The sequence below is a fragment of the Uranotaenia lowii genome, chromosome 2, assembly GCF_029784155.1.
Source record: "Uranotaenia lowii strain MFRU-FL chromosome 2, ASM2978415v1, whole genome shotgun sequence".
NCBI lineage: Eukaryota > Metazoa > Arthropoda > Insecta > Diptera > Culicidae > Uranotaenia > Uranotaenia lowii.
Window position 1 is genome coordinate 14898017 of NC_073692.1, and position 20107 is coordinate 14918123.

General features: G+C 42.7%; 1 protein-coding gene and 2 non-coding genes across 3 annotated transcripts; 1 reads left to right on the forward strand and 2 right to left on the reverse strand.

Annotated features, from left to right (window-relative positions):
- Nucleotides 1–10755: 10755 nt before the first annotated feature.
- Trnak-cuu (transfer RNA lysine (anticodon CUU)) lies at nt 10756–10828 on the reverse strand. Its single transcript has one exon. It is a non-coding gene; the product is annotated as a tRNA-Lys (tRNA).
- A 1933-nt stretch (nt 10829–12761) lies between these two features.
- Trnak-cuu (transfer RNA lysine (anticodon CUU)) lies at nt 12762–12834 on the reverse strand. Its single transcript has one exon. It is a non-coding gene; the product is annotated as a tRNA-Lys (tRNA).
- A 1292-nt stretch (nt 12835–14126) lies between these two features.
- Nucleotides 14127–19508, forward strand: LOC129741093 (uncharacterized). The gene has a single exon (XM_055732794.1). The coding sequence runs from the start codon at nt 14127–14129 to the stop codon at nt 19506–19508; it is 5382 nt and encodes a 1793-aa protein (XP_055588769.1).
- Nucleotides 19509–20107: the final 599 nt, after the last annotated feature.

Below are 20107 nucleotides of genomic sequence, written 5' to 3' on the forward strand. Positions count from 1 at the left end.
CTTCCCGGTTTCCCTTACAGTACACAGTACATCCTAAGCTAAGCTAAGTATCTTAAATTTAAAAAAAAAAAAAATAAATAAATCAATAAAAAAAAATGTTTTTTAGGTAAAAGGACGAAAAAAAAAGGAAAATTTAATAATAATAATACATACCCACAGTTTAAAGAAAACCCAAGTACTACCGAGTAAGTATACAATAATTTTAATTATGTTATGGAAAAATTTTTTAACATTCAGGATGCAATTATAAAATTGCACGAAAACCTGAAAAAATGTAGCAGCTATTCAAGTTCGACAAGAAACTCAAAACTTGATGAGCTAGCTAAATTAAAAGCAGAATTAAAAGAAATTTTATTAACCAACAAATTTGGAAGTGATGTTAAAGTAGATCTATTGAAAAGATACAAATATATAAGAAGATTAGTAAACGAAAGTATCATTAAGCTGAATGGAAACGAGTTAAGAATATCAAATGAAATGAAAAGTGAGAAGACAACAGCAACTAGGGGGGCACCAGTGCGTAAAAACTAATAAAAAACGTTTCAAACAATGGTTTAGTTTCCCGCCGACGAAATCGTCGCGCCGACGCGACGGTAAACTCTGGGAGTGAAAATGCCCAAGTGTAAAAAAAAAAAACTTCAGTGCGGATTACAAGGATTACAGACGTTCAATTTCTATTATAAAAGAAAGTACTCATTAAAAGAGCGAAAGTCGACGAATTCAAATTTGGACCGTCCGGTCAAAGCAACGTCTTAGATCAAACGATCCCAATGAACAGCAAACCAGACCATCTCCCTCGATTAGAGCTGCCCAAGTTTGACGGCTCGCCAACCGAGTGGGTGGCGTTCAAAAAAAGATTCGAGAGAAGAATTACAAACCTCACAGAAGATGCAGAAAGATATGCATTCCTGCTGAAATGCTTAGATAGATTTGAACCAACCCACAACACCTGCGAAGCATTAGAATACGCGGGTGTTCCTTTCAAAGACGCCTGGGCCAAGTTAGAGGAAGGGTTCTATAAGAAACGTGTGTCCGTCGAAGGTCACTTTAAAAAAACGCTTCGAATGAAAGAATGTGCGGCATCCGGAAAAGCAGTCCTGAATCTTGTCGACGCAATCGACACTATGATTCACAGTGCGAGGGAAATTTCTGGCGAAGACACTGATTCAAACAAATGCATAGTCAACGGTGTCATATGTTTGAGAACCCCTGATAATAAACAGAACCATAAAATAACGCAAGGGCCGTTTGCCTCAAAAATGCTTCATAACCAAAAAGCAAAACAAAGAATTCAATTGCAAACATACATATGTAACAGTGCAATGGCACAAGAGCTATCGCCGATTCATTCTACTCGTCACCTACCGCATAGGCTCCGTTCTCGGGTGCATTCAAACTGAAGGGTTTCAAATTACACCATCGAGCCGGGGTTATACCATCCAAATTTCTCTCTTTTTCTCTTTTTACTTTTAATAAATAAATCTCATTTCAAACTTACTTCTTGGCAAGCATCTTACTGCGAGTCAATAGGTCCGTTTTGGTAGATACCTCTCTGGTCCATCATAGTCCGGATACCTATTCGCCTCCGAAAAAGACCTTCTCCAAGTGAAGCAGTCGATAGCCTGCGGCATGGCTAACCGTAGACAGTTCATGGCTTGAAAAGTTAAAACCGCGATATTTAAAATCGAATAAACGCGTAAACAGTTAATGGTGCGATAAGTTAAAACCGCGATATTTTAAATCGAATAAATCATCATACAAAAAGTGTTAAGTGCTCTGAAAAACAGTTACTTTAATGACCAAAATATTGGAAAACCCTACCGAAAAGTGACCAATATAGTGAAATAGTGTCTTAAAAATTTCACTAAATCTTCAACAAACATGGGGTGGTTTTCTAATGAAGAGATAATAAACACCAACAATCAAATGCCGGCCGAAAATCGTCTTCAAACGCAAGCAGTTGCGCCATGTGTGTTGACCGCATTGGCGGTATCGTACGTTCTAGTAAAAGTGTTTATCAGACTACAAAAGGGGCACGTCATAGTCCACAACGTTAACGTACCAGTGTATGTGGACATTACAATAAAGAGCATTCCTAATTTAATTAAAAATGCTAGATACTGAAAAGTGCGTGAAGATAACAAAGAAACATAAAACACACCACCTAGTGGAAGTAACGAACGAAGTAACAAAAATAGAAGTATTGCCACACTTCGTCCACACAAAAACTAAAAAACTAGAAAAATATGCTAGTCAACTTTTGAGTGAACAAAAAGGACATCTAATAGTATCCACAAGCCAGGGTTTAATGACGCATGGAAAAGCGTTGAAAATGAAAACAGGTTGTGACATGTGGATTTCACATGTCATTTTCATGCCTTCCAATTCTTACATCCTCAGCAGACCACACCAGTGAGAACATGCTGAGAAATTTATTACTAACCGGCATTGAACCTTCAGTTCAATGCCTGCACAAAATTCAGCATCAGCATTTACTGCGACGAACGAAAGTGTCGCATTTCAAATTTACTGAACCTCGCTGTTACCATGTGTGCAGTCATAGCTTTTCGAGGTTTCTGTCTTTGTCTCTTTCGCATGTACATCGATCACGGATTGGTGATCGTGTACATGGCTTTTACATAGAACGGTGCTTCAGGCGTCTCCAGTAGGAACCTTGTCAAGAACTTATCGAACAATAAAAAATCAATCTGAATCCAACCTTCAACGGAGTAAAATCGTATCATGGCGACCGTGACAAGAGCCAAGTGTCAAAAAAAAAAAAAACCAAGTCCAGGTGTTAGAAATTTGTGATCTAGTGTAAAGTGTGCATCAGTGTGCGAACAGCGACTAATAATGGGAACAGGTGCATCAAAACCTAGTGCATCAGTGTCGGGAGATAAAGATCTCACCATTATAAACAATCAGGAAACCCATAGCGATTTTCACGAAGATCATGCGCTCAAACTGAACATCATCTTAGTGCTAGTTACAATCCAGCTAGTGTTTGTAATTTACAAAATTTGGCACAAAAGAGTGCAGAAAAAAACGATCCTAAGTGTAAAAGCAATGGCAGATCTAGACAAAGTCTAACAAGAAAGGCAAAGTCCAGAGAAAAAAAAAGGGACAAACAAAAAAAAAAAAAAAAAAAACAGTGCTAAAATGAACAGTGTGGCAGTAGCTGAAATATCAAAAGAGTAAAGTGTACACGAGTGACAGAGCTAGTAACGCTCCACCAAAGGGATAACCGGCAACTAGGAGCGTCCCCACCGAAGGGTCAACCGGCAACTTGGAGCGGCCCCAACAAAGGGATAACCGGCAACTAGGAGCGTCCCCACCGAAGGGTCAACCGGCAACTCGGAGCGGCCCCAACAAAGGGATAACCGGCAACATGGAGCGTCCCCACCGACAGCCACCACAGTAACCGGAAACCTGAGTAGAGCAAAAGCGCAGTTAGTATGCCAGCGGCCAACAACAAAACCAACAACAAAACCGACAAACGTGAGGTAGGACAATGTTATAGAAAACTGTAAGTAAGAAAAAATCATAATAGTGTAACAAAAATGACAGCAGAAAACAGAATTAAATAATAATATTAATTTATGGACCAAGTAGATTCACTACTGGCAGATTTGTCGAAAATCTTAGTTAACCTTAAGAAAAATCCTAATCGAAGATACAGGAGAGCAACGTTATTGAACAAACTAAACCAAAGTAGAATCTATTACAACGAAATATTAGATTTAATAGATCTCTTTGGGGGAACCAAACAGATTTTTTTTATAAAGTCGGCAAGGTTACTGTACGGCGAAATAAAAACTTTAATAGATTCAAAGCTTGATCGAAATCATCTGATTTCATTTAAGACCTTAGCAAAAGTGTCGTTATCATTTTTACAGTTACATAAAAGAAACATGGCAAACCCAAAGGTAGACGTAAAATTGGGTACGACGCTGATTCAAATGTATGATGGCGCACCACAGCATTTGGATGCTTTCATTGACTCCGTAAATTTATTCAATGACACGGTACAAAGTGATTTTGCTGCAGCCACGGCCGCACAAATACAAACAGCTCAAGTTACCGTAGTGAAGCTCATAAAATCACGGCTAACAGGCGTAGCCCGGCAAGTAATTGCAGGAGCCGATGATTTACAAGGCATCATAGACGCAGTAAAACAACACTGCGAGTCAAAAATTACTTCGGACAATGGTCTGGCCAAGCTAAAAGCAACCAGACAAAAAGATTCAATTCAAACTTTTTGTAACGAAGTTGAAACTTTAACAACACAACTTAAATCATGCTATGTAAGGGAAGAAATCCCAGCAAACAGAACCAACACGATGGCAACCAAAAAAGGAGTCGAGGCTCTAATAAGCGGTAGCAAGAATACCGACACAAAACTTATTTTGAAGGCTGGGACCTTCAACAAAATTAATGACGCAATTCAAAAGGTGATGGAAAATAATGAAATCACCAGTAACAACAATTTACCTGCTACAAATGCTCAAATTTTAACAGGTCGAGTAAGCCACCCAAGAGGGCGTGGAACAAACCACAGAGGACGTGGTAATTATTCAAACTTTTACCAACATGATCGACACGTTAGGTACCAAAACTCGCCCCATAATCGTGGAAATTTTTCAAACCAGAGGGGTCATTGGTCTCATCGAGGTAATTTCTCGAATCAAAGAGGCAATTGGACTCAGCGTGGACGGTATCCACCGAATATGTTTTTAGCACACCAAGGCGGTGCACAATATCAGCCGCCAGCGCACCAGGCAATTCAAATGCCGTTGCATCCACACATTCAAATGCCACAGCAACAACATATTCTACAGTCAACAAATGGAAATATCCACCCTTTAGGGGTACAGCTGGGGCAGCATATACAATAAATGTGTCTGCCACCAATTACGTCCAACTGATGGTTGATATGTCCGATGTGCAATTATCATTTATTGTTGATTGCGGATCTGATATATCAGTTGTCAAATGTGGATTATTAAGAAAAACTCAGATTTATTATCCAAGCCAAAAATGTGACATAGCTGGAATTGGCCATGGAAACGTAAGTACAATGGGTACTACGCAAACAAATATCATATTAAATGATATTAAAATACCTCAGATGTTTCACATAGTAAGAAACGATTTCCCGATTCCTACTGATGGAATCTTAGGGAGAGATTTTCTAGTAAACCATAAATGCAATATAGATTATGATTCTTGGCTTCTCAAACTGACAAACAATTTTGAAACATTTACAATTCCAATAGTAAACAAGCAAGTCAACTCAAATCTTATACCAGCTAGGTGTGAGATAATCAAACAACTTGAAAACATTAACATTCAGGAAGACAGTGTAATTTTTTCAGAAGAAATATTCCCAGGAGTATTTTGCGCTAATACTCTGGTAAATAAAGGCAATTGTAATGTTAAAATTATTAATACTACAACTAAGGAAGTTTTATTACCGGCAAACTTCTATCCCAAACATGAACCCCTATCAAATTTTTACTTTTGTGCTATTTCAAACAACACAAACAAAGAAAATATTAGCGAACGAGCTCAGAAATTGAAAAATGAACTGAAACTTGAAAACAGTGATCCTCATATCAGAGATAAACTTGAAAAGCTTTGCATTGAATTTAATGACATATTTTCGCTTCAAGGTGATTTGCTTACGGAAAACAATTTTTACGAACAAAGTATAGCTCTCAATGACCAAAAACCGACATATATTAAAAACTATAGATTGCCAGAATCTCAAAAAAATGAAATTAATGAACAAATACAGACCATGCTTAATGAAGGGATAATTCAAAATTCAACCTCACCTTACAACTCGCCTATTTTACTTGTTCCAAAGAAATCAAATTCAAATGGAAGTAAAAAATGGCGTCTTGTAATTGATTACCGTCAACTGAACAAAAAAATAACCCCAGATAAATTTCCACTCCCGCGGATAGATGAAATTTTGGATCAATTGGGTCGTGCAAGATACTTTTCTACACTCGACCTAATGTCTGGATTTCATCAAATCCCATTAGACAAAAATTCCAAAAAATACACAGCCTTCTCCTCTGATAAAGGCCATTTTGAATTTAATAGGCTTCCATTCGGTCTAAACATAAGCCCTAACTCCTTTCAACGCATGATGTCCATCGCGTTAAGCGGTCTACCTCCAAACTGTGCATTCCTCTACATAGATGATATTATCGTAGTAGGATGCTCAATTAATCACCATATAGCAAATTTACGCGAAGTGTTTCAGCACTTAAGAAAATTCAAACTTAAATTAAATCCATTTAAATGCCATTTCTTCAAGAATGAGGTGACTTATTTAGGACACCATATTTCGAGAGATGGCATACAACCCGACAAAAGTAAATATGACACTATTCGAAACTACCCAGTACCGAAGAATTCAGATGAAGTTCGGCGATTTGTTGCTTTTTGTAATTACTATCGTCGCTTCATCAAAAATTTTTCAGATATAGCCAACCCTCTAAACAAATTATTACGCAAGGATTCAATATTCAAATGGAACGAGGAGTGTCAGAAATCATTCGACACTCTTAAGATGAAATTATTATCACCAAATATTTTACAGTTCCCCGATTACACAAAAGATTTTATTATCACTACAGATGCGTCCAAAGTAGCTTGCGGAGCAGTACTGGCTCAACGTTTTGGAGATTTTGAATTACCAATTGCATTTGCCAGCAAGGCTTTTACAAAAGGTGAATCACACAAATCAACAATCGAACAGGAACTGACCGCCATACATTGGGCCATCGAGTATTTTAGACCATATATCTATGGCCGGAAATTCGTTATACGTACTGACCATAGACCACTAATATATTTATTTTCACTTAAAAACCCCTCATCCAAACTCACACGTATGAGATGGGATTTGGAGGAATACGATTTTAAGGTAGAATACATTAAAGGTAGTTCAAATGTGTTATCTGATGCGTTATCTAGAATTCAAATAACGTCAGACACACTAAAAAACATGTATTTAGTAACTAGATCTATGGCAAAGAAAAATGCTGCTACAACAACTACCAGCCAGACACAGAAGCCTGATCAACTTCACGTGTACGAAGCTGTCAGTAGTTTAGAAGCATTCGACTTGCCAAAATTAACATTTTCATATAATAATGATAAAACATCGATAAATATGATAATATACGATAAAAAATTCCGGAAGAGACTAACTCCAACGTTAGCTCTAGCAATAGAAAATCCCGAAAACTTTAGAATAGAATTAGAAAAAGTTTTAAAAATAATCGATGGCAGGCCTGCCGATAATTCAAATACGAAAGCAACATATCCAAGAAAGCTAGCAATACAAACAAACGACATTATATTCACACATGTTGATTTAAATTCATTTAAAAGTTTCGGTAATGCAGTTCTTAGGAACGCTACCATATTAATTTACGAGAAACCTGTTGAAATAAAAACATCGGAAGAAATTAAAAACATATTAAAACAATACCATGACTCTCCGACGGGAGGTCATCCAGGTATAAATAGATTATACAAAAAATTAAAGTCCCTATACTCTTGGCCAAATATGAAACAAACTGTTTCAGACTACGTCAAGGTATGTGAACTTTGTAAAATAAATAAACATGCGATTACAGCAAAAACGCCAGCAATCGTTACTACCACACCTAACAAAACCTTCGATGTAGTGTCCATTGACACCATCGGTCCGTTTGCTCTCACTGAAAAAGGAAACCGCTATGCAGTGACATTGCAATGCGATCTTTCCAAGTATGTAATTGCAATACCCATTCCGGACAAATCAGCTGTTACAATAGCTAAAGCAGTTGTAGAAAAATGCATCCTTATATACGGTCCCATGAGATGTATCAAAACAGATCAAGGAACCGAATACAAAGGAGTGTTTGACGAAATATGCAATTTGCTACAATTAAACCACACTTGCTCAACAGCTTACCACCCTCAAACAATCGGTGCGTTAGAACGCAACCATAAATGCTTGAACGAATACTTAAGGATATTTTCAAACCAACGCACGAATGATTGGGATGAGTGGCTTCCCTTTTATTGCTTTGTTTACAATACAACGCCTAACATACAACACGATTTCACGCCATTCGAATTAATTTTTGGAAAAACATGTAATACTTTTGAATTTTGTAACAATAACGTTGATCCCTTATATAACTTCGACTCGTATCAAAAAGAACTAAAATATAGATTACAAGTTACTCACAACAATGTCATGCAAACTCTCAACAAAGAAAAAATCAAAAGAACAAATGCAGTCAATAATAACATTAATATAACAGATATAAAAATAGGCGATACAGTGTATTTAAAAAGAGAAAATAGACACAAGTTAGACCCCGTTTACAACGGACCTTTCTTGATTACAAAAATAAATACGCCAAACGTAACAATAATAAATGCAGATAATAGAGAGCAGGAAGTACACATATCAAGACTAATCAAATAGGCAGCTAAACCGCCTCCTTTTCCATTAAGGGGGAAGGGGTGCAGGATACAGAAACATACAATTAAAATTAAACGTGATACAGAAATATAACATTATAATTAAATAATACCTATTTTGCAATCATGAACCGAAATCAACATATTATATAGAATCATTAAAAATTGTGAGAGGCACTTGAAGCAAATCCGAATAATTTACCTTTCAATTTTGGCCCGTAGGGGGATGGTGTGACATGTGGATTTCACATGTCATTTTCATGCCTTCCAATTCTTACATCCTCAGCAGACCACACCAGTGAGAACATGCTGAGAAATTTATTACTAACCGGCATTGAACCTTCAGTTCAATGCCTGCACAAAATTCAGCATCAGCATTTACTGCGACGAACGAAAGTGTCGCATTTCAAATTTACTGAACCTCGCTGTTACCATGTGTGCAGTCATAGCTTTTCGAGGTTTCTGTCTTTGTCTCTTTCGCATGTACATCGATCACGGATTGGTGATCGTGTACATGGCTTTTACATAGAACGGTGCTTCAGGCGTCTCCAGTAGGAACCTTGTCAAGAACTTATCGAACAATAAAAAATCAATCTGAATCCAACCTTCAACGGAGTAAAATCGTATCAAGGTGGCCAAGTGATAGCGTACATCTGCAGAAAACAGCGATTACCGATCGGTACGTCCATCATTAGCAGCAGAATCTACGTAGTATCCCCGGAATTGTGTAAAGGAGTGCGCCCACACCAAATTGAGAATCGAATTATGATGTTATGGCTGTGACCCAGCATCCAAACAGAAAAGCAGGAAGAAGTGAACGAGAACTTTTCCACCTAAACGTAAGTTTTTACGCTGAGATATTAAACTATTAAAAATAACGATGACTAGTCACTAAATGTCGGATGAAAGTTCAAGTCTTCTCGAACAATTGACGAATATCCTGTCAAATTTGAAAAAATCTAAATTTAACAAAATAAGAACAGAAACTTTATTTGAGAAATCGGATCTAGCATATAGTTTAACGAGGCAAATTGAAGAAAAATTAATTTTGCTGGAAGATTAGATTCCAGATTGTTACCAATTCGGTAACATTGTTTTGTTTTTATTTTAAATAATATTTATTGATGGGTGGAGTTAGGATTAATTTTTATAAGCAGCTAGCTCAAGGCAACGCAACGGCGAATTCAAATTCGAACCCGTGGTGGTCATCAGCGCAGAACATGGCGAGACCAAAAACGCACATGGTATGAAGCGTTGCGTATAAGTCGAACGCAACAAATACACCATCACGCGTTCTGGAAGAACGCAAGCAGAAGCGAACTTCGAGATACGAGGTTTCTTGGCGAGTCAAAGCGCATCACCAAGTCTCTTGGTTTCCGGCGGCGAGCTAGTGCAGACGTATTCAGACAGTGCTCCGCAAAGTGTTGGGACAATAACGAATTCCCACGGTCCGAACAAAGATCAGCGTTCAAGTTAGCCAGCTCGAGTCTTGTACCGATCATCGCCACAGCCAGAGACCAGCTTGGACCGAATCCCATCTCCCGTGTGTGCGTGACCGTCATACGCGTGGCTCGATCATTTTCCGTCCGCATCTCATCCAAGCCCGAGGTGTGGCAAACAAGCGCGCCAAGCCAGCAGCGCGAACCAGATCAACGACGACCAGCCTGGTGTGCGTGACCAGGCATTACGCTTGCGTTGGTTGGTCTGGTTTGCCCGTCCCAAACGAGTCGACAGAGAGACAGAACCGCATCATCCAGCCGGTAGTGCGTGGTACCGCATTATTGCCTCCCGTTGCCTCACACGTCGTGTCCGAGCGTGTAGACGATCCAGCCGAAGACCGAGGTACGCGCCTAGTCCAATGCGCGTGGTTGGCAAGCCATAGGAGAGAGACCGAACCGATCAACCGTTAGTGTGGTGCGTGGTACCGCGCCGCTCCTCCCGTTCCATCCAGGCGTCGCCCAGTGCGTGGCGACCAAGACGACCCGACCGAGTAAGACGATTGTCCCGTTACCATCCCGTGTGCTTTTCATCGAGAATTCGCCGAATACATCTAATTTGAAACCAAGGTATTTATCTTTTAGGAATCCACCCATCCGAAAACTCCCCCAGCCTAACAAACGCCCTGAGACCCAGGAACAAAAGAGGCCTTGAGCGTCCAAACCCGTTAGTCCCCGTGGCTTTAGACCAGGGACTGGGTGTTGCTGGGCAGCCCCTTCTGGGCTGAACCCGTTCCTGGGGAAAAAGTAAAGTTTCACCTGGCGCCCAACGTGGGGCCCGAACCCACGACCCTGAGATTAAGAGTCTCATGCTCTACCGACTGAGCTAGCCGGGCGAGCATGAGACTCTTAATCTCAGGGTCGTGGGTTCGGGCCCCACGTTGGGCGCCAGGTGAAACTTTACTCTGTACGATTATGAAACAACTGTGAAGAAGGACGACGGATTGGTATCTTTGAGGGGAGGTTACACATGCCCGTATAATAAAGATGGCTGTATGGATTCAGAAGGAGGGAATACGTACTGGGAATATACTCCTCAGGATGATTGCCTCCAGAATCAGTACAACGTACTTTACTCTGGAGAGGCTACGGAGACTATAGCCCTAGTCAACGGTCAAACTCAACGAATGTATTCAGTGAAGACGGGCGAAGTTATATTCAGCCTTATGACCACCGTTACGGCCCCTCTATGTTATCTGAGAGGATTCTCCACAGAACATCCTAGTCTCTTTATCTATGTATCTAAGGATGGCGAGAAGCCCTTTTCCAGGAAGATAAAGTCCGCTAAGAACATGGACATGTTCACATACGTGAACAGTAAGTTCGTGCATGTGGAACGTCACCTTCGGTCTAGCATCGAGAGCCTATACAGAGATGTAGTAAGACACAGATGTGACTTGGAACGAACTGTCTTGGAGACACGATTGGGGCTAGCTAGCTCAAATCCGATTGAATTTGCATACTTAGTAATGGGAGGACCCGGATACACTGCCCTCCAGATGGGAGAGGTAGTGTACATCATACAATGCCAGCCAGTTGACGTACAGCTACGCGAAACCCCTTCTTGTTATCAGGAAATCCCGACCTATTACCAGAATAGGTCGGTGTTTGTGACTCCCCGCTCTAGATTGATTCAACAGTACAGCACTCAGGTTGACTGCAATTCTCTGATGTACCCTACATACTTCTTAAACGAAGACTGGTACAAGGTGCATTCAGGGCCACATCTAGTAAAAGCTCCAGGAGCTCTGAATCCTAGAGTGAGAGATACATGGAAATATACCGACCCTGGGTCTCTCATACAAGCAGGACTTTACACAAAAGACGCCCTAGATAAGCTTAGGCACGAAGTTATGTTCCCCTCAGAGAGGTCCGCTATCACAAACATATTGACCCGTATTACGACCCAAACGGGCACTATTCCCCAAGGAGTTTCCCTTCATGGCCTACTCGACGATGAGACTCTGGAACACCTTGCTGAGTCCTTAACGAGTAGGATGTGGGGATGGTTTTCTTGGTTAGGAAATGTAGTCTCGGGTCTTCTTGGGTTTTGGATACCTGCAAAGGTGAGGAAGTTGTGTTAAAGGGATCCGATCATCAGTTGTTCGTAAACCCAAATGAACAATCGGTAGAAGATAGACTTGAAAGAATTCGTAATGAACATCCTAAACTGCCTGGTGTGCGTGACCAGGCATTACGCTTGCGTTGGTCGGTCTGGTTTGCCCGTCCCAAACGAGTCGACAGAGAGACAGAACCGCATCATCCAGCCGGTAGTGCGTGGTACCGCATTATTGCCTCCCGTTGCCTCACACGTAGTGTCCGAGCGTGTAGACGATCCAGCCGAAGACCGAGGTACGCGCCTAGTCCAATGCGCGTGGTTGGCAAGCCATAGGAGAGAGACCGAACCGATCAACCGTTAGTGTGGTGCGTGGTACCGCGCCGCTCCTCCCGTTCCATCCAGGCGTCGCCCAGTGCGTGGCGACCAAGACGACCCGACCGAGTAAGACGATTGTCCCGTTACCATCCCGTGTGCTTTTCATCGAGAATTCGCCGAATACATCTAATTTGAAACCAAGGTATTTATCTTTTAGGAATCCACCCATCCGAAAACTCCCCCAGCCTAACAAACGCCCTGAGACCCAGGAACAAAAGAGGCCTTGAGCGTCCAAACCCGTTAGTCCCCGTGGCTTTAGACCAGGGACTGGGTGTTGCTGGGCAGCCCCTTCTGGGCTGAACCCGTTCCTGGGGAAAAAGTAAAGTTTCACCTGGCGCCCAACGTGGGGCCCGAACCCACGACCCTGAGATTAAGAGTCTCATGCTCTACCGACTGAGCTAGCCGGGCGAGCATGAGACTCTTAATCTCAGGGTCGTGGGTTCGGGCCCCACGTTGGGCGCCAGGTGAAACTTTACTCTGTACGATTATGAAGCAACTGTGAAGAAGGACGACGGATTGGTATCTTTGAGGGGAGTGTTAACGCCGAACCCGATCATGTCTACCAACTATAAAAATCTAGCCACACTAGTGTAGAAAATAGGCAGTTATCATCATCAATGATGATGACTATGATATTGTATTGAAAACTAGTTTCGTATAGGTGCACTTTTTGCACTCTCTTATCACGTCGATCGGTCATCCGATCGAGTGATAATGCGATAAAAACATCGCACGTAGGTTCAAGTGATCTCTTGCTTGTGTACCTAAATTAGTCCGTAATAAAACCCCCCCGAGCACAGATCGGTCTTTCAAATAAACTTACGTCGAGTTGTTACTTTGTAAACCGTGTGTTAGTTTCAATAAAAACCGTTTTTGAGAACATCACAAGTTTTAAATCGTAGTGTGGACTTTGATCGAGTGAACGGAAAGACCCCCGAAGTGATCGCGAATAACCGACGGAATCTATTAAGTTCGGTAACATTTTTGGTCCGCTAGAACCGGATCGTCGGGAAACGCGAAACCAACCGTTGAAGATTTTGCACGTGTTCGCTTACCGATCTCCACTGGGGAGATCAGAAGGACACGGCCGTTCGCTTGTTGCTGCATGGATCGTTGCTGTTGCTGAGGACATTCCGGATCGCTGCTGCTGTTCGTTGGTGGATTGTAAACCGTTGCACAGGCCAACGTGTTGGGCATCGTGTTGAGCTGTGTTACCGGAGTGATCGTTTGGCGCCATTTCGACTGGTGCTATTGTTGGCAGTGCCTTTGTTGCTGGTGCTTTTGTTGCTGCATGCTTTGTTGCTGGACATCGTTGTCGCTGGATAAATCGGATAAGTACTGTGGTCAAAATTGTCTGTGGCGTACGGATCTCTGATGCATGTGAGACCGACGTTTACTAGATGGCCAATATGAATGATTGAATAGAATATGATTGTCGTCGTTTCTTCAATAAAAAATAACTTGCATGAATTTGTGGCGTAAAATTATTCAAAGCTGAGTTGAGTCCATTACAATATTGTAAAATATTTCTGTCTAAGATCGATTGTATTATATTTCGTTGGCTAAATTGAAGGTTGTACGTTCCACAGATCGAAATCTATTGTTCTGTCAACCGCGTGGTCGATTCGAGTCAAAGTGCATTGGAAAAATTGTGGTGAGCATTAGACCGGTTCAAATTTGTGCAGTGAATATTTTTCAATATGTCGACCGATGATTTGCGACTGCTTGGCAAGCAGGAGCGTATGATACGATGTGCGGTGATAAATATAAAAGATTTTGTGGAATCATGTGATGTGGAATTAAATGTTCGTTCTTTAGAGATGAGCCTTCAGCAGCTAGATGAGTTGAGACCAAAGTTCATTGACCTTAGAATGCGAACCGAAGTTCTTTTGGATGCAGCTGCGGATGATTTTGAAGAACTAAGCCAATCAAGTCGTGATGAGGAGTATACTCGAGTTATCATGGAGTTCGAAAAAACTGTGCTTGCATTAAAAAATCAAATTTTTTCGAAGATTCAATCCTTAGGTGCAGTTGCTTCGAAGATGGAGCCAGCTAATATTTCCCATCATTCAAAAGTGAAACTACCAGAGCTTAAACTACCCACATTTAGCGGACGAATAGCAGAATGGATCACCTTCAGGGACACCTACATGAATCTTATCCACAACGACGTGGGTTTGTCAGATATTGATAAATTCACGTATCTTCGGACGAGTCTTACCGGAGATGCGTTGCAAGAAATAGCTTCGATTGAGATTTCGTCTGCAAATTATGCGATAGCCTGGGCAGCGTTGGAAAGTGTGTTCGAGAATAAGAAGCTGCTGGTCATGACACATTTAGATTCTCTTTTTGCTTTGGAACCACTTCGTCATGAGAATTTCGACTCCCTCAACAAGCTCGTAAATGGTTTCGAACAAAGCCTCCAAATGCTTAAGAAAATTGGAGAAGAAGTTGAAGGATGGAGCACTTTGCTTCAATATTTGCTGTACAAGCGACTACATCCTAGCACCACTCGTCTATGGGAATCGCATTTTAACTCAAAAGAGGTTCCGAAATATTCTGAAATGATCGCTTTTCTTAAGAGTCACTGCATCGTTCTTCAATCTGTTGCTCCAGTTCGTTCGACTCAGCCTGAAACAAAGAAATTTCGCACATCATCCAGCTACACAGGACTTCAACCAACCACCAACTGCCCATTTTGCAAGGAATCAGCCCATTCTGCATTCAAGTGTTCCAGATTTTCGAAGATGTCCATCGGCGAACGAGTGGAAGCTGTCAAACGTAATTCGCTGTGCTTTAACTGCTTCTCACTTCAACACATAGCTCGTTCTTGCACTCGAGGGAAGTGCCAACATTGTGGCCAACACCACCACTCGTTGTTACATGCAAACTCATCGACCACCGCGAATCAATATTCGAAGTCAACAACTAAAGTTTTCACCAAATTCAACCAACCTCAAAACCTTAAGCAAACCCAACCAAACCAATCGAATCAAACACAGACTGGCTCCTCAACAAATCAGCCCACACAAATTCGCCCAATTCCCACACCTCCTCAAAATGCAAGTTCCATTCAATCACAAAATCCCGCCACAGACATTCCCAGTACAAGCTATCCCACATTTTCTACGAAACATTGCACCCCACACAATGTACTTTTATCCACGGCTGTTGTACGCGTTGCTGACCAATTCGGAAAAATCACGCTAGCTAGAGCGCTTCTGGATTCCGGCTCTCAACGCTGCTACATGTCGGAAAAACTTTCTCAAACGCTGCAATTTAGAAGAAGCCGTGAAAATTTAGCTATTTCCGGCATTGGTGGTTCACGGTCCTCCTCAACTCAAGTTGTATTTGCCGAAATCAGTTCACGCATGTCAGATTTCTCCAGGTTGTTAAAATTTCACGTTTTGCCTCAAGTCGCTGTCAACCTTCCTGCAAAAACCATCGATATTTGCAAGTGGAATTTGCCTGTTGAGATTCAGTTAGCTGATCCCACTTTCAATGAGTCGCAAGCAATCGATATGATCATAGGTGCCGAGATATTTTTTGATTTGCTGGTTCGAGATGATCAGATGAAGCTAGGAGAGCATGGTCCAACCCTTCAAAACACATATCTTGGTTGGATAATCGCGGGTGGTATTCCAGAAGAAGCAGTTTGTCTGCTGAACGTTCCTTCAGATGCCATAAATAGAATTGAAGTCGAACTTGCACGTTTTTTCGAGTTGGAATCATGTCGCACCAATAGCACACTGTCGTTAGAAGAGTCAGCATGTGAGACGCATTTTGTTAAAACGACAACTCGTGGAAAGAACGGAAGATTCGTCGTTCAACTTCCCAAAAAACCGTTCATGGTCAATCGATTAGGAGAGTCCAAGGCAAGGGCGCTGAGAAGATTCGGAGCACTAGAACGAAGACTTAGTTCTGATCCAGTCCTGAAGCAACTCTACACGGATTTCATCGATGAATATTTGCGAATGAATCACATGCGGAAACTGTCTCCAGTCGAAGAAGATGACGCGTCAACTATTGCGTACTATCTACCACACCAACCTGTATTGAAGCCTGATAGCACGACGACTAAGCTTCGCGTAGTTTTCGACGCCTCGGCAGCAACAAGTAGCGGTGTTTCTCTAAACGAGACTTTGATGGTTGGTCCGACTGTCCAGGAAGACCTTTTCTCGATTATGCTGCGTTTTCGTCTTCGGAAATATGCCATAACAGGTGACATCGAGAAAATGTATCGCATGATCGACGTCGACCCTATCGATCATAATCTTCAGCGCATTTTTTGGAGAAGTAGCATAACTGAACCCATTCGAACTTTCGTCCTAACCACGGTTACGTATGGTACGTCGCCAGCACCTTATTTGGCCACTCGCTGTCTTAAAATGCTTGCCGATGAAAACGAATCCACGTATCCTCATGCATCTGACGCCATTCATCACAATTTTTACGTCGACGATGCATTACTCAGCGTCGACAGTCTTGAAACAGGAAACAAGACAATAGGAGAACTTATAGCTCTTTTAGGATCTGCCGGAATGAATCTGCGTAAGATCAGCTCCAATTGTGTGGAAATCCTCGATTCCGTTCCACCCTACCTTCGAGATGAACGCCTTTCGCAGCAGTTCCAGGGTTCAGGTAGCGTCAAAACTCTAGGCCTCACTTGGCAACCTCGCCCAGACATTTTTCGCTTCGTCGTTCCTCAATGGAACAATTCTTCTGAGATGAACAAGAGAATCATTTTGTCTGACTTCGCAAAACTCTTCGATCTTCTTGGCCTGGTTGGGCCTGTAATCGTCCAGGCTAAGATATTTCTCCAGGATCTTTGGAAATCAAAGCTTTCCTGGGAAGAAATCCTCCCCGAAGAGTCAACAAATTGGTGGCTGACTTATCGACGCAACTTAGAGGAATTAGCACATCTTGAAGTGCCGCGATGGGTAGCTTTTGGCGGAGATACGATATCCGTGGAGTTGCATTCTTTTTGTGACGCATCAGAAAAAGCGTACGGCGCTTGCGTCTATTTGCGGTGCACATCTTTCAGTGGAGAAGTTTCTGTTTCGTTGTTGACGGCTAAATCTCGTGTTGCTCCGCTGGATGACCTCAAAAGGAAGCGCAAAAAGACCACCATACCCAGGCTAGAATTGTCCTCCGCCCTGACGTGTGCCCATTTGTTCGAGAAGGTTAACCAAAGCATCAAGATCACGAGCCAACATTTCTTTTGGACTGACTCGATGATTGTAAAGTGTTGGCTATCATCCCCACCATCCCGATGGGACACCTTTGTGGCCAACAGGGTCTCAGAAATCCAGCATACCACACGGTCTGGCAATTGGAACCACGTCGCTGGCTGCGAGAACCCCGCAGATGTTTTATCCCGAGGAGCTACCCCTGAACAACTTTCGTCGAACCAAGGCTGGTGGCAAGGCCCGCCATGGTTGCAATTTGATCGGAGTAGCTGGCCGAAATCAACTCAGTTTGCACCCGAAGATTTCGACACCACATTGCTGGAAGAACGAACAGTTTCGACACCCGCTCAAATCGTCGAGCCAAACCCAATATTTGCTCTGCGTGAATCTTTGTCAGACTTGATCAGGATAACAGCGCTCATGCTACGATACGTTCACAACTTAAGAAACCGTGAAAATCATCGTACAGGTTTCCTGAGCTTTCAAGAACGAGAAGAGGCCCTTTTGAAATTGGTTAGTCTGGCTCAACAAGAAAGTTATCCTGAAGAAATTGAAGAGCTGAAGAAAAGCGGATCCGTCAAATCTTCGTCGAAAATTAAGAATCTTACCCCTCGATTAAGCAACGGACTACTTGTCGTCGGTGGCCGGCTCAGAAATGCTGAACTTTCCGTCGGTCGCAAGCATCCCTTCATTCTAAGCAATCATCATCCGTTGACGGAAACCATCGTCGCCTTCTATCACCTCAAATATCTCCACGCTGGGCAAGAGCTAGTGATATCGAGCCTCCGGGAAAGGTTCTGGCCTGTTCAAGTGAGAAACTTAGTTCGTCGAGTTATCCACAGATGCGTCAAATGCTACAGAGTAAAGCCGAAAGTCCATGAGCAGTTGATGGGAGATTTGCCCCCAGAACGTGTCGTCGAGGCCCCTGTGTTCCAGCGTGTTGGCGTGGACTATTGTGGCCCATTCAGCATTCAATACCCACAACGAAAAGCTCGCCCTGTAAAATGCTTCCTTGCTGTGTTCGTTTGCCTCGTTGTGAAAGCAGTTCACTTAGAGATTGTTGGTGATCTCACGTCGAACGCCTTTATCGCTGCCTTAAGAAGGTTCGTCGGTCGTCGTGGTAGGCCTGAGATCATCATGTGCGATAACGCCACAAATTTCCGAGGTGCCCGACGCGAATTAGATGAGTTGCGCGTTCTTTTCAACACCCAAGAGTTTGCTCAGAATGTCGCTCGAGAAGCTGCAGCAGATAACATCAACTTCAAGTTTATTCCTCGTAGAACTCCCAACTTTGGTGGCCTGTGGGAGTCCGCCGTTAAGTCGGTCAAGGCACATCTGAAGCGTACAATTGGCATAACAATTTTGAAGTTCGACGAATTCTTCACCCTAGTTGTACAAATCGAGGCTTGTCTAAACTCACGCCCACTCACACCGCTATCAAATGACCCTGAAGATTTTACTGCTCTCACACCCGGCCATTTCATAACCGCTAGGCCACTCATGGCCTTACCCGAGCCGTCCCTTGGCCATCTGAACGAAACAACCCTCTCGAGATGGCAACGTGTGCAAAACTTCCTGCAACATATTTGGAGCAGATGGTCCAAGGAATACCTAGCCAATCTGCAAACTCGCAATAAGTGGAGCAAACAGCGAGACAATCTGGTCGTCGGAACGATGGTTTTGCTGCGAGAGGACAACGTACCTCCCCTGAAGTGGCTCATTGGCAGAGTCAAAATGGTCTACTTTGGAAACGACGGTAACGTACGAGTTGTCAAGGTCCAGACACAGAACGGAGAATTCACCAGAGGCATCGCGAAGATTTGTATTCTTCCTATCTCCGACAACGTACCACCCCCACAATCCACACCATCATCAGCTGATGTGGAGGTTTAAAACCTTCAACGTACTCTGTGCAACATCGTTGTCCTGTCTGTGGTTTCGAAGAGACCGCAAAATCAATCGCTGTCCATTAAAGTCCCATCGTACCATCCATTGATGTCAGATCAACCCGCCTGAATAAGTCACCATGTATCCTGCTCGACTTAAGTTCGAAATTTATCAATTTGTTGTAATGCGTCTAGTATTCTGTGGGAGTTTGGGAACTCCCACGCAAAGATACATCGCCAAATACAGTCCACAAGGGTTCGGATCTGCATCATACAAGTCGTCAAATATCAACACCAGAAGTCGTCACACAGTCACCATCCGTTTCCGTCGATCGAGGGTCAATCCAACAACGAGGGTCCACTTCGCCAACTGCCAGCATGGAGAGGAAATGCTAATTTTGAGAAAGCCGCCACATTTTCACCGATGTCATCGTCATCCGATGGCCAACGAAGGCGCAGGGAGCGCCCGCGGAGGCGGACCGCCTCCGCGGTTCAGGGAAGTCGTTTTTTGTTTGTTAAATTCTTGTAAAAAATCGCCTCTCATATTATTGATAGATTCTCTGGTCCCCCCCCCCCCCCCCCCCCCCGACGCTGGCGGCGTGAGCA